The sequence below is a fragment of the Anabas testudineus genome, chromosome 1, assembly GCF_900324465.2.
Source record: "Anabas testudineus chromosome 1, fAnaTes1.2, whole genome shotgun sequence".
Lineage (NCBI taxonomy): Eukaryota > Metazoa > Chordata > Actinopteri > Anabantiformes > Anabantidae > Anabas > Anabas testudineus.
The window spans coordinates 17,676,775-17,692,139 of NC_046610.1; the positions used below are offsets into that span (position 1 = coordinate 17,676,775).

The 15,365-nt window shown below is 38.8% G+C and overlaps 1 protein-coding gene across 3 annotated transcripts; it reads left to right on the top strand.

The window, feature by feature from the left end:
* The first annotated feature begins 334 nt into the window (after positions 1–334).
* gne (glucosamine (UDP-N-acetyl)-2-epimerase/N-acetylmannosamine kinase) lies at positions 335–15,227 on the top strand. 3 transcript variants are annotated; one of them, XM_026360354.1, is made up of 14 exons: positions 335–469; positions 7,476–7,532; positions 7,776–7,924; positions 8,640–8,886; positions 9,211–9,418; positions 9,503–9,655; positions 9,774–9,986; positions 10,201–10,288; positions 11,120–11,330; positions 11,541–11,670; positions 11,762–11,983; positions 12,123–12,305; positions 12,744–12,860; positions 13,246–15,227. In XM_026360354.1, exons 2-14 carry the CDS (start codon positions 7,494–7,496, stop codon positions 13,479–13,481), a joined length of 2,196 nt encoding a protein of 731 aa, XP_026216139.1. In that variant the 5' UTR covers positions 335–469; positions 7,476–7,493; the 3' UTR covers positions 13,482–15,227. The 3 variants fall into 3 exon arrangements, with proteins under 3 accessions (XP_026216139.1, XP_026216138.1, XP_026216137.1); XM_026360353.1 differs by lacking the exon at positions 335–469 and adding an exon at positions 4,308–4,459; XM_026360352.1 differs by lacking the exon at positions 335–469 and adding an exon at positions 7,023–7,371.
* Positions 15,228–15,365: the final 138 nt, after the last annotated feature.

The window sequence follows — 15,365 nt, forward strand, 5'->3', positions numbered from 1 at the left end:
TGGTCATATTTCCCAATAACACCAGCCAACCTGGGGTTATTACATATATAGTGTGTCATTGTGGGATCAGCCTGTGGATTTCCCCCTGGATGCTGTGGGTGTTGATGTTGCTGGATCTAAGCTGTATATTAATACTGTAATGACTTGTGTATCACTGGGTGTGGCTGTGCTGACTCCTGCTCTAAATTATGCAGGACGACTTCAGGGAAGGAAGAGAGAGAAATGTATTTTGGGCTAACCCCCTGTGTGCTGGTTCCCCTTGCACTGGTTTTATTATGAACAGCAAACTTCCGGTCTCATTGTCGTGAACTGCCTCTAACTTGATCCTCTCCCTCCCACTCCTGTGGGTCCCCAGGTGCCCCTCACGTTTACTGTAACCTCTGAAAACCAGAAAGCAGAAGAGAAAGAAGTGAATATAATCATCGATGTTTCGGCATGAGGTGAAGACTGCTTGTTTGATCATTTCAAGGTAACTCGTTACGTAGTAATCCCTCTCACAAAAACAAAAATATAGCGGGATCGACAACTTCAGCTAACAGTTAGCTAGTTAATGTTAGCTAACTTTAAGCCACTGGAAAAACATTAAGCCTGTGTGTGAGGATGATTTGGACAACGTGTTTCACACAGACGATAAAACAATGCGTTCATGTTGTTATGCTGGTGTTAGCGATGATGTTATTCCCCGTCTGCTTGTCAGCGAGCTCCTAGCTAAACTTCGTAGCAGTGCAGCTACACCACGTACCGTTAGTATTAGTTACATTAGCTACAACAGCTAACTATCGTCATTCATTTGGACGACGGGAAAATGAACGAAACTGATGCTGTGTCCAGATAACATGACTTTAAAGACATCAGGAGGGTGTGAAAAAAAGGGAATTGGTCCGGTAGGAGTAATAGCCAACTAAATCGTTAGCTAACAAACTTTTCTGGCTTTACAAAAATGCCACTGTGGCACAGCCACTGAACTAGGAGACGTGTACAGGCACATTGATGCTGACAAAGGTAGTTAACTAACGTAGCTGCTCACTTAGAGCTACAGACTCACATGTAAGACATCACTCACAGAAATCAGCTACCTGTAAAAGGACATTAGATGGCAGTGTGTCACTAGCAGGGGGTATGACACACCTTCAGATGTTTTCCTATGATGCTTGATTATCTTCCTAGACACAAGATAATTTAATCACACTCTGGCTTAAAGATGAGAGACTGGATGCTTTGTAAGGAAAATAAATCCTAACAATACTTAATCAAAACTAAAAGAATAATATTAGAATCAAAGGGATAGTCTAGCTACACTACGGTGCATGTTGTCAACAAGTAGGCCTTAATTTAATTTAACTGAATTCAGTTGTAGGTTATAGCGATTTGCATTTAAGAGAACTGAAAGCTGTGGGAGTTTTTACAGATGTGTGTGGCATTAAAACTGAGCTCTGTGTTTGGACCTTTGGCTTAAGCAAGCAACATGATACACGTTCCCTCTCTGAGAAACTCTTTCATATACTCTTATCTGAGATCTGAATCTGGCTCTTTGCCATTAAATCTTCACATTTTACATTTCTTTGCTCTTCTACATAGACGATCTGCAATTTACTCAATTCAGACTAAACAGGGTGAAACAATGTTCGTGTAATGTGTATAAATATAATTTTCTTAAATAATTATTCCAACATTGTGCATCAGATCCATAATCTAACAATATGATGATATTGTAAAGAAGAAAAAAAGTACATAACATAACATAAAATACATAACAAATCATTTAAATGTAGATTTTCCACTACAGTGACATCTACTGTCTCCAGCAGCAAAGTTCTGTACCATCGGCATATGCCTGAGTTTATTTAGTGACACCATTACAGCAGTCTACTACTAAAGATGGGAGTAATTAGTAAGTAGTAATTAATTATACTGTATGTAGGGTGCCTGTCCCTTGTAAGACTGTTTGGATGAGTCTTGCATGTTGGCAGACAGGTACTCTAATAGGGTGTTCACATATAGTTTGTTCTGGAAAAGCTATATTTCTGGTGGCTACGATCAAATTATATAAACATCATGGAAAATTAGAGCAAACAGGGTCACAGTAATAATATAAATAAAAGTTTTCACTTTATTATGTCTTTTATTCAAACATTTCCTCATTAATGGCTGTTGAATGTAGGCTGATGAGCAAATAGTGATTTCTTTTTAAATCAAATCTAGAACATACTAAAGTCCAAAAATTATGAATGATGTAGATACTTCCTGAAACCGCTGTATGTCATGTAGACAGTTGAATTTATAGTAATCCCGTGAAGAAACAAGTTGAGTGTACACTTCATGGCTCATTACATTTGTTTGCTGTTCTTCTTCTATGTTGAATTAATGCTCAGCTCAGTGATTAGTCCAGTTTGATGTGCTGTGTATGTGTCCGTTGTGAACCAGGATGTCACATCTGTGTCAACACTGAGCACAGTTTCAACACTGTAATTTTACTGGCAGCTTGTTGAGGTGGAGCTAACAGTACCATTCCCTCATGTCAAATACAGGCCTACATTAAATGTGCTAACATGACGCTCTGTTCCTGTCTGTCACTAGTAAATGACAGATATGAGTCTATAATTAATCACTGACTATACTTCTATTCCAGTATTTGATTAAATACTGTTGCAATTCAAGTGCAGATAATTTACAAAATAAAGGCACCAACAACACTAAAAACAGGCCATGGCACTCAGAAAAGAGTATCCCTGTAATTACAATGGTCAAGGAGCTGCCAGTTTTTCTTTAAAGTAAATGTAAATGTCTTTGCCTAAGGGCAGTACTAAAGACTGTGATGGTTTAACACTGTTTGAATTGGGCCAAAAGGAGGAATAAGACCTTTATAATAAAAATAGACCTTTAATTAAGACCTTATAAGCTGTAGTTGAAATACATACATGAATAAGTGTAGTTTTAACATTTGCTTTCTTTTTACACTTGCTGTATTTGAATTTATAGTTTATCTAACAGAAAAAATGTTGTCATTCTGTCCATGTCACCAGTCTTGCTACTCAGCTTTTTTCAATGTATTAACTAATTTATTTGTGTGAATATTTAGGAAAAATGGATGTGGCAATGTTCCCTTGAATTCTTTTTGTAAATAGAGGAAAACAGAAACCTATAGGTCTCTGACCTTCCTATATAAACAAAGAGCTGTGGTAAAAGTGGGGGAAAGTGAACACTCCTGTGAATCAAATGTGGCTGAATGATCATGTTTATTACTTTATTTTAATTTGACCCCTAACCACAAGGCAGTCAATACCAGGTCTCTAAGATCGAAGCCTGTTCTGACCCAAGGAAAGGCACGTAGAGGAGACCAGAGTTAAACTGCAACTCTGTGTCGGCTTATCTGTGCTAGTTGGTGGGAGTGTGCAGGTCTGGACAGAGACTGATTTGTTCATAAGATGATTAACCAAACCCAAACCTCAGCCCAGAAAAGTATACAGTGAAGAATCTTTTATCAACAGTGGCATGAGCAACAGTGCTTCATAATGTGCATAAAAAAACAGTGGATCTCACTTCATGCACTAATCAACTTGTGGGTACAACCTGACTGAGTAATCAGCACAGGACAATCAGTCTGTCTCTTTGTAAAGCACATTAAGAGCAAATGGCAAAGTTGGCAATAAAAATACTAAAAAATTATGTGGAAAAGGACAAAATAAAGTGACTAAACTGGATGTTTGTTTTTTTGAGAAATGCCTAGCTTTAGTCACTGGGATCATTCATTGACACAAGTAACAGATACTCCATGAATAAAAAATACCTATCCTTTTTTTAAATTAATGATATAACAAGCTTAACACAGTGTGGTCAACCACTTCTATGTCTATACAGAGGGACACACATTTTTGTTGCTGTAGATGTTGTCTTGCATGGTTCTGAATGGCTATTTGATGTCTCTAAATTCAGGTGGTTTCCACCACATGTTTTCTTTCCTCTACATGTGGAGGAAAGAGTTTTACCTTTTACCTCTTGGTGTGGTAGAAACCAGGCCTTTTTTGATGATCACAACTGAGGATTTTGCTAAAAATGAATCATATTGTTTCTGACATTTGACAGGAAGGAGTAGAGAAATATGAAAATTGTATAGAATTTAGTTCCTTTTGACAAAATCCCCTCGGCTGTATATGTGGCAGGATGCCACATGTTCTTTTTTCCTGCACTCATCCAATCATGTGCTGCAGGCTGAATCAACCCAACCCCTTTATTGCATGACCCCTCCCCCCCAGCTGAACGTCTGTGTCAGCCTGCTTCTCTCTTTCTTTTTCTCTTCCTCTGCTGCTTGATAGCTGGTGCATGCCAGCCCTCCGCTGACTAATGCTGCTGCATTGAAGAAGGAAAAAAAAGAAGCATTGAAAAACAAGCTGTTAGTGATTTTCAGTTTCAGAGGCGTGGGATGGAAAAGCATCCGGGGTCTTTGTGCATAAATCCCCATGTGAGTCAGATAGCCTTTTTCTCATCCCTCTCAGATGTTTTGTCTTTGTTTTCTTATATTTCGTTTCTTTCTATTGTCTGTTATATCCTCTTTGATTCTGTATTTTAAGTATCTCTGCCTCTATTGCTGTGTCATCCTTTGCCCAGCCTGTTCAGCTTTTGCTGTCTGCATGCGTCCCTGCCCCCATACCATAGCGCTGGCTGCTGATGCTGTCTTGTGATGCTTGAGTAGATGCCACAGTGTGATGAATGAGATTCAGGGCAAATCACAGGATTTAGTGTGTGTGACTCGACACATGAGAGTTGTAGAAAGGATCGGCAGCCACTGAGAGAAAGACCCCTCAATGCCAACAGCAGTGAGGAATGAGTCTTAACATTTCTTTGACTCTGGTACACAGCATAAAATTAGAGACAGAGATGATATATTGGTAAACTTTCCTAAATCAGTCCTCACACTAAATGGAAATTAAGCTGCCACAAGATTGCGTAACATTGACAAGAACTTATCTACACTAACTTAAACATGTGCGAGTGATAAAGATGTGGACGTAGAGATAGCAGAAGATGTGATAAGGTGCAACCAAAATCACAAGTGACAACACATTATTTAATTTCCATTAACCGTGGACTACTAAAAACAAGGTATACCTGTAGTGTTCTACATATTACTTGATAAGTGGGCTAGGCAAGCTCCCCTTTCTGTTTTTCACTTTCTTGTTTCAGATTGTGATGAGATTATGTATTTCATCTGATTGCAACGCTAGTCACCCGATTTTCACCTGCTAAGTGTTTGTTTGGTACACTGTTGAGCAAACCAAGATGCAACACATAACATACTGTATGTCCTTGCATCTAGGAGGAGATGTCACGTTTGTGGGTTGTAGTTAAGAGTGTGTGTCACATTATGTTGTTTCTGTTAGTAAATGTGGACTTGATTGTTCGTTTAATTGTGCTTTATACGGTCATGCATAGTAGCAATATTCTGAAAAAATGCTTTAAAGTTTGAAGCCTTCATCTGATTTGTCTGTCTTACTGTGGATTGCTGTTGCATACCTTGAATAACAAAAACAACAGTGAGTGGCATTCAGGTGTTGCCATTGTTTTTACAATAACACACACAGTTTTTTTCTAATTCTGTGATTATGTTGACATTAGGCAGCCCTAGTACATCCTGTTGATCTGGGGCAAAAAATTACATGTGAAATGTCACACGCAAAAGGTTATTCTCATTGTCCACATCAGTAAGTTGAGCAAGACTGTAGTATTTTTAGGCCAACACATAAGAGCGAAAGACCAGTTGAAAAACCTACACTCCTTTGAGTTTTCTCTCATTCTGTGGAGCATCCAGCCCATTGAGTTAGGATTTGACTTCTTTTTGTTGGGTGGGTCAATTTGATGGCATTAAAGCAGTTTATAAGTTCCATCTATTCCATTCTACATTTGCCTTTAATTTTCAGTGCAATTACACCAGTCACATAAATCATGACAATACAAAATAACAAGATACTTCCCAAGCCTTTCATGACAGCATTTAAAGTTCAGTATAACAAGAATGGATCGTGTGGTACGTGATGAAACACAATATGACATGATGGATTGAATCATGCCACAGTGGGAACCTTGTTTTGTTTTTGTTTTTTTACTTTTTGTTTGCTCACTCTGATGTCAGTGACCCCTTCTTCCTATTCCAAGAGGGACAAAGCAGTGAAATACAGCTCAGTCACTAACTACATCTAAACCCAGGGGTTTTTTAAATTCCAAGCGCTCAATCCGGTCTAATATTTCGGTCTAATATCCGGTCCTTTTGATTTACCACGCTAGATACATATACACAATAACTCAAGATTTCTCTTATACTTAGGAACTACAGACAAGTCATAAAACAGGTTAATGAGGTGTTAAGACAGTCATGTACCACCACTTGTGGAATAGTGCACCTTGGTATTTATTCTACTATCACTCTGCCAGAGGGAGGAGCACGTTAGTCTTCCAAAGAATAGTTCTGCTGTTTAGGGACAGAGTTTGATTTGATTTTAATTCCTCATGTGAACCACGTGGAAGCATCTGCATCTGGTCTGCTTCAGTCATTTATTCAGGGTTTTCTCTTGAACCTTTCACCCTTTTATAGTTTTTGAATGCTTCATTAGACAGTCATAGTGCATTTGCAGCACCAGATGGCAGCAAATGTTTGTAAAATGATTTGAATAAGAAAAGCCATCCTCATCCTGACATTCAGAACCAATTACGTTGTAACATTCCTTGTATCAACATGACATATTAGGACGTCTCTTGATGCAGACTGTTGAATGCTAACGAGAGAAGAAGCCATAGGCCTTTTTTTGGAAGACACTTCAAAGTGACACAGCAGGAAACCTCAGGACTATTTGAACAGTCAGGTTGGAGATTGACGATAGATTTCGGAGTACATATTTTAAATGTACACACAGACTGTCAATGTTAGGCTATTGCAGGAAAAATCTGATAAAGGAAATGGACTGTGTGCACTGGTTTATCAACTGCTGCCAAGACATTATACTTGATTTCCACAACTTGCCAATTCCGAAACCTGGGTGGTACTGTTACTGCTCATGTGATAACTTAAAAGAAATGGCTAAAGGAGAACAATCACACATGGTAACACTCCACACACTAAAAATGTATTAGCGTAGTGGTATAGTATGGTAATGTATTCTCCAACAGGTCTACCAGTTTTTTCCTGTCATGTGACCAGAGTGTATGGGTGTGACCTTTTCATTGCCATTTAAAGCACTGCCCTACAGCATGGTTCCTAATTCTGGAAAAAACAAAAACCAAAAAAACATTTCAAACGTTCGTCATGTCAAATACAAAACATTTTTAGTGGAGTTTTGTTGTGTTTTCATGCTTCAGAATCTGAATATTTGGAAGGCCAAAGTGAGTATCACCTTTGCGTAGGGTTTGCATTAAAAATAATGGACAGTGTTACACGTTACAGGTTTGTTTCTGGATCTAACTCTCTCTCTCTTGTTGTTCTGTAGGAGCTTTACTATCTGAGGATGCAAAGGAACCGAGAAAAGATGGAAGAGCAGAATCAGGTACGACTTTAGGTTTTGTCAGAACATAAACATTTTTTAGAATATTTTGAGGACATGACACTTTCTTGCTGTTAAAAAGTAGAAATCCATACTTGAGGCCTTTTCTGTATTTAAAGTACTAGATTGTGTTGAGATGGTAATATCCCTGAGGAGCATGTTTGTGTGTGTTGTGTTTACCAGATTCTAATCAACAAACGGTCTTTGTGTGTCTCTGCATGGTGGTTACACCTCCTATTGATTTAGTGTAAGAAGAAGCTGAGGGTGTGTGTTGCAACATGCAACAGAGCGGACTACTCCAAGCTGGCCCCCATCATGTTTGGGATCAAAGCCCACCCTGATGAGTTTGAGCTGGAAGTTGTGGTGCTGGGCTCACATCTGATTGATGACTATGGGTAAGAACAGTTTGAACTGAAGCTTCCAGCTAAAAAAGCCTTTTGTTCTACAACAATGAAGTAGTGTGAAAATGTTAATGTCATAATTAATACAAGAGTCCACAATCTACCACGGAGAAAATGTGTTAAGTTCAGTCCTTTCCATTTTACTTTCTTGAGGGATTGTTGGGGCCTGAAATGCCTGAATTCAGAGCAGCTTTGCTAAAAAATTGTAATTGTTATTTAAAGACCTTTAATTTCGGACTTCTTCTTTGACGCTTTTATGACTTTAGGTCATTTCAGCTACACTGACATTACCACTAATCATTGCTTCTTTTTTTTTTCTTCATTTAATTGATCTTCCCTTGATTCCTTTATTGGTCTGGATTCAACAGCCTCTGTTCACAGACAATTGTTTTGTTTGTTCTCCCCAGTAACTTTTGTAGACATCCTACCACTCCCAGATTCTCATGCATAGTTGTAGCGACTCTGTAGCAGCCTCTTCCACTGGCAGCTCAGGTACAAGGCTTTAAAGAACAGTGCAGTGTGCACGATGCATTTATGGAAAAGTTGCTGTGATTGCACAAAATGGCAAGGTCACAAAGAATCAATGTGCATCAGTTGAATTAACGTTAAGTGTGGTGACTAAAACATTGCTAATTCATGGCGTAACTGATTTATCAAGCTGTTACCTTCAATTTGTCTTTCTCTGTTTGACCTATGTCCTGCTCTGTAGGAACACATTTCGTATGATTGAGCAGGATGACTTTGACATTGGCTCTAAGCTTCACACTATTGTGAGAGGAGAGGACGAAGCAGCCATGGTGGAGAGTGTTGGGCTGGCACTTGTTAAACTCCCTGACGTTCTGCAGAGACTGCGCCCTGACATCTTGGTCGTCCACGGTGACCGCTTTGACGCACTAGCTCTGGCAACTGCTGCAGCGCTGATGAACATTAGAATACTTCATCTGGAGGGAGGAGAGGTGAGGAGGGAACGCTGTTGAGCAGCATCTAATATTATAAGAGATGCTGCTTGTGATTGTTTAGTCATGAATTTAAGAATATATACTTATTTTTTGTATAGTGTTTGCCGTAATTCTTTTTCATACTTTCACCTTTTAAAACTGTGTAGAATACAATAATGTAACAGACACACTTAAAAACATGTATAAATGTTAAATAACTGGCAGAAGGGATTCTGATGCACTTCTCCCTAAGACACTAGATATATATGAGTATAACAACTTGGCGGTAAATGTTACCAGATTACAACAAACAATATCTTTCTCCCTCGCCTCTTTTCCCAGGTGAGTGGTACGATTGATGACTCAATCCGCCACGCCATCAGTAAACTAGCTCATTACCACGCCTGCTGCACACGCAGGGCAGAGCAGCACCTAATTGCCATGTGTGAGGACCACTCTCGCATCTTGCTGGCTGGTTGCCCTTCTTATGATAAGCTGCTGTCATCTCATCACAGAGAGGACTACATGGACATTATTAAGAGCTGGCTGGGTATGCAGGAATGGACTCAAATGTAGTGTGAGACCAAAGTGTACATTTGTAGGTGACGAATGTGCTTTTATATTCCTGTTGCAGGTGACAAGGTTCAGGAGGGTGATTATATTGTGGCTTTGCAGCATCCTGTCACTACAGACATCCAGCACTCCATTAAGATCTATGGACTAATGCTAGATGCCCTCCTGTCCTTCAACAAGAGGACCCTTATCCTCTTTCCAAACATTGATGCTGGTTAGTTTTACTTAGTCATGCCTCTAGATGTTAAACCAAGCTTTGCTTTCTTTTTCAAATTAACACTTGTGTTAAAGAGGTTGCTTGAATAAAAAACGTATGTGTCTGATGTAAACAGGAAGTAAGGAGATGGTGCGTGTGATGCGCAAGAAGGGCATTGAGCAGCATCCCAACTTCCGAGCAGTGAAGCACATTCCTTTCGAGCAGTTCATCCAGCTAGTGTCCCACGCTGGCTGTATGATCGGAAACAGCAGCTGTGGAGTGCGAGAAGCCGGGGCCTTTGGCACACCTGTCATTAACTTGGGATCAAGGCAAACGGGCAGAGAGACAGGTGAGGGGCGAAATAAGCAGAATACTGTTAATCTTCTTCCCCTTTCATGGTTGTGGTTCTGAGTTCTATGTCTGACACAAGTTATTGTCTTGTTGAATATTCGGATTGTAGGAGCTGAAAGACAGAAACACTGCTAAAGTGACAAGATTAAATTGCTCATATTAACAGTGTGATTAATCTGCATATTTGTTTATGACATTTTTCCTTCTGCCAGGTGAAAATGTTCTACATGTCAGAGATGCAGACACTCACAATAAGATCTACCATGCTCTGGAGCTACAGTTTGGAAAAAGATATCCCTGGTATGTCCAGTGTACTGTCCAATGTACTGACCGTTTCCACGCCTCTTGTAGCTTGTCTTTCTTCTTTATTTTATATCTATATTATACAACTCTTGTCAAAGATTCACACTTTTTAAATCAAAGGTTTACTGATTTTTGTTACTGGCCTCTCTTCTAGTGAGTAGATGTTGCTTAGCCTACTTAAAGCTACAATGGACACATGTAGTGTTCGTGTACAGTGGCAAGAAAAAGAATGTGAACCTTCTGAAATGTCATTGTTTTTTCTAAGGACAACTACCATTTCTAGATTGTTGGCCCGAATGTAGACTTGTGAATTTAAAGAAAGTCCTTAAAATCACTTTGTAACCCTTTCCAGCTTTATGTAAATTAACAATTCTTGAGTAAAAAGTATGGCTCACATAAACGTATTCTTCTTGTGTGTGTCTTGTGTTTTTTGTCAGTCGAAGTAGCTCTAGTCTACTAAATAATCTTCTTCAATTAGCTTTTTTGAGGTCATTATTCCAAGGGTCCACATATTTTTTTCCACTAGCACGAAAAGGTTTTTATAGTTGTTCTCAAAAAAGACATAAAAGATCAGAATTTCTTTTGTGTTATTACTTTAAGCACAATCACATTTTATGACAAAATAATGCAGAAAACCACGAAATTCCAAAAGGTTCACATACCTTTTCTTGCCACTGTATTGAAGTTCTCTGTAAGCCAATTTATTTATTGTATTAATTGTCTTTTTAGAACCTCTGTAACCTTGTTTAATCTTCATAGATTTTACAATATGTTTTTATGTTTTCTTTAAGTGGATATTGTCACTAATGTGTTTCTGTTTCCATTTAGCTCTAAAATTTATGGTGATGGCAACGCAGTACCTCGTATTCTCAAGTTTCTGCGAACCATTAACCTTGATGTGCCTCTCCAGAAGACTTTCTGTTTCCCACCGGTGAAAGATTGCATCTCACAGGACATCGATCACATCTTGGAGACACAGAGTGCTCTGGCTGTTGACTTGGGAGGAACCAACCTCAGAGTGGCCATCGTCTGCATGAGGGTAGGCATCATTTATTCTTGGCTTGTCAGACAGATCACTAATTGTGATATTTGTTTAACTTTAAAAATATTTTTTTTTTAACGGGTGTTAGTAATGCTCAAAGTCTTCATTGTGCTGCAATTTGTACCTCAAAAGTAAAACCTTTGTGTCCTTTGTCTTCTCCTTGTCTACTGTCGCTCTCTCGTTCTTTCATTACTTCCCTCTGTGCAGGGCAACATAGTTAAGAAATACACTCAACCGAATCCAAAGACCTTTGAGGAGAGGATGAACCTCTTATTGAAGATGTGCACGGATGCATTGCGAGATGCTGTCTGTCTCAACTGTAGGGTCCTCGGTGTTGGTATGTAAAAACACACGGCCTAATTAAAAACACTGATGTAGACCAACACATTATTCAATAGCTGTGTTAAAATGTGCCATCTCACCATCAGGAGTGTCCACGGGTGGACGTGTAAACCCACAAGAAGGTGTAGTCCTGCACTCAACGAACCTGATTCAGGAGTGGTCTTCAGTGGACCTGAGAACCCCTATTTCTGACGCTCTGCACCTACCCGTCTGGGTCGACAATGATGGAAACTGTGCCGCTTTGGCTGAAAGAAAGTTTGGTCATGGCAAAGGAGTGGAGAACTTTGTTACTGTCATCACAGGCACAGGTAAGACACCAGGAATGTAAGTGAACTGTGATCATCATTATAGCCTTGTTCGTTTATAATGGGATTCTTAAATAAATTAGTTTGGTTGCTTAATTATAGTGACATTCTGAGGAAGTAAATATCTGGACTTTCTGTGTAGGCATTGGAGGAGGTATTATCCATCACAATGAGCTGGTGCATGGCAGTACCTTCTGCGCTGCAGAGCTGGGTCACATCATGGTTTCATTAGAAGGCCCCGAGTGTTCATGTGGCAGTCATGGATGCATAGAGGCCTACGCGTCTGGCATGGCCCTGCAGAGAGAGGCCAAAAGGCTGCATGATGGTGAGTGTTGTTTGTTGTTATGTTTATGAAGCTTAATAATAATGTGCTGAGAATCAGCAACATGTGGCTCAGAAAGGTATAGTATATTATATTTATATATACATATAATATAAAATTATATGATCACATAAAACATCATGGTTTCATTTGGCCTATGACAAACACGGGTAACATAGGCATCTCCAAAATAAGGTGTTTTTATATAAAAAGCCAAACGTTTCTAAAAGCTTAAATAAGACTTTGACCAATACTGACACTGTCATGTTTGTGTCATTGTTATTTCATCTTAGCATAGCTAAGCTTTAGCTTAACTAAAATCTAAAAGTGTGAAAAACTAACTCCTTATGCAGGCTCCTGATACACATAGTGTATCTCTCAGAGGGAGTTCAACAGCATATCTTTCTTATGCTTTATATAACGTGACTTTCTGTTTCTCAGCTGACCTGCTGAAGGTGGAGGGAATGGATATGAAGGTTTCTGAGCCAATCACTGCTGCTCACCTCATCAACGCAGCCAAACTGGGCAACTCCAAAGCTGATGCTGTTCTGAACAAAGGTCAGACCACAAAGCAAGCACACATACATGGGATTTTGTTTAAGAAATTTAAACAAGTGGGTTATTTAATGTAAAATAATAAAAAAAATAATAGTGGATGCAAGCAAACGTTTCGTCCTTGCAGGGGCAGTGCAATGACAGTGAGTCACAATATTTGTATTAGTTGCTAGTAGTTACAAATCCATCTTTATGTCATTATCTGTATGCTCACTGAGTCACAAGAATCTGGACTTGACAAGTAGTAGAACGTAGAAACATCATGTTTTGCACATTTGAACAAAATGAATGTAGTTTTCCTTTAGCCCCCTACCATCCTTTATATTCACATGCCACTGGTGATAAACCTCATCATAAATTGAATTTCTCCTCATCTTCTTCTCTGTAGCTGCCACAGCTCTTGGTGTGGGCATCATCAACATCCTCCACATAGTGAACCCTTCACTAGTGATTCTCTCCGGAGTCTTGGCCTCTTATTACCTGGCCCCAGTGCAGCACATCATCTCGGAGAGAGCCCTCTTCTCTGTTCGGGGCATCAAAGTGGTCACATCAGACTTGGAGGAGCCTGCGTTACTTGGAGCTGCTAGCATGGTGTTAGACTATGCAACCAGAAGGATATATTGAGTCCTGATTCACTAAGGATTTCAAATCTGCAAAAGCAAAGTAGTACCTGTACTACCCACATATCTAGTGGATACAATTTGATTGCTAGGATGAAAGACAGTCCGTTAAAATCGTCATGTCAGTGTTCAAGACTATTTTGTGCCCATTGATAACCTTGATGAACGCACCTCTTATTGTGCTGTCGACAATACAAATTCTCAAACTTGTGATGATGATGTCTTTACCAGGCCAGATTGCAGCCATTTAAGACCGGATACTTCATGTTTGGAGGTTGGTCCATAGCATGGGTCAGGATTCTCACCCTGTTCTTATCTACATAGATATTGACTGATCGAGGTTTAATGAAGACACAGAACTTTTGAGTAAACTGCAAAACCATCCTTAAACCAAAATTACCTCTACTGGAATTACTCTCTCTCTCTGTTTGTATAATGATGTGGTTGGATGAGAAGTCTGTCATGCAGTAGAAATCCTATTTTGGATGTGACCAAAATATTTCAGAAACATGCTATTGTACCTTTCTCTTTATGCTCTCTAAATGTTTGCTTTCTCACTTTTCTGTAAATCTTGCAACAAATGTTCATTTTTTTCATTTTATCTCTTTTAGATAAGAGAGACTGACGTGAAGGTATTACATTTCCATGTTATTATTTTAATTATTTAAGGCATCGTTAGAGAATGGAAGTGCTTTGACAATATTAGTGTACTTGATCTTGAAATATTTAGTGGTATGCATTAATTAATTTAATATCAGTTGAAAGATTAAACTGGCTTTTATATTATTGAAGTATTAAGGCAGCACCTTTTTAGCTGGATTGCTGCTACAATATGTCTGGGGCCTGAATCAGGTGAATTTTTTTCATCTTTTTTTTTTTTTTTAACCACAGACCTTATGTAGATACTAACTAAAATTTGAAGCAATTTTCCTTCACACCTTTTAAAGATGTATTTTGTTTCAAAATATCTTTTCATGACTCGTATGTACTATTACATACTGTATGACATACTGTAATGTACATTATGTGCAGTTTGACATTTGTGAATACACTGATATATAATTATATTGATTCATGTTGGTCCAAATAAATTCTCTTTCAGTGTTGTACTTAAAAATACACGAGAAAAAGAATTTACAGGTCACAGTTTTAAATCACACTAGATTGCAATTTGCAGCCTCAAATAAGACACGAGTTATTGTTCACTTAGGAAAATGTCCACCTTTGTCGCCACTTTTATTTATATTCCTTGCTTTATATTGCATTAGGATAAAATGGAAGGACATCTGTGATGTAAGCTGGCTCAATGTTTGTTTCTACTTCCTGGGGATCTTACGCTCAGAGCCAATGGCTGGGGTTTCTACTTTCTGCACTGGTGTCATCTAGTGTTGAAATTTTAAGGATCCAAACAGTTGATGTTTGAGTTACACTAATATTATTAGTTTAGCTTTATCAATTTAGTTTTAACTCAGCGTTTGCTTCAGGCTACATACCTTGAGTCAGGTGAGTGTTGAGTGTCACCCAAGCCCTTTGAGACTGTGGGACCCATTAATAATTAACCAGGGTGACTTTGTGCTGAGGGCTGGACACAATAACTGTTTCCAGGGTGGCAGAGAAAAAGCCAAAGACTCAGCTAGTGTTTGGTAATGAAACAGAAAACTGCATATTATCAAAAAACCTGCTATTGTCTTTACTAAAACAGAAGAAACTGGATTTTTTTACAGAGCATTTTATTTCAATAAAAGAGCAACTGAAAGAATTAATCTTTGGTTCACATCTAACAAATAATCCACAAATCGTGTAGTTTATTTTATTCATTGATTTTGTTGGTGCATTTCGTCCTAATAAAGCACTGGTTGTGATATAACACAGTTCTTCTTCTTCTTCT

Bases quoted from the DNA above. Each gene is read 5' to 3' on its own strand.
- gne (XM_026360352.1), top strand. From the start codon at position 7,195: ATGGGTGTGACCTTTTCATTGCCATTTAAAGCACTGCCCTACAGCATG. The intron at 11,984-12,122 runs GTAAGACACCAG...CTTTCTGTGTAG, and splicing joins TACTGTCATCACAGGCACAG to GCATTGGAGGAGGTATTATC. The intron at 12,306-12,743 runs GTGAGTGTTGTT...TCTGTTTCTCAG, and splicing joins GGCCAAAAGGCTGCATGATG to CTGACCTGCTGAAGGTGGAG.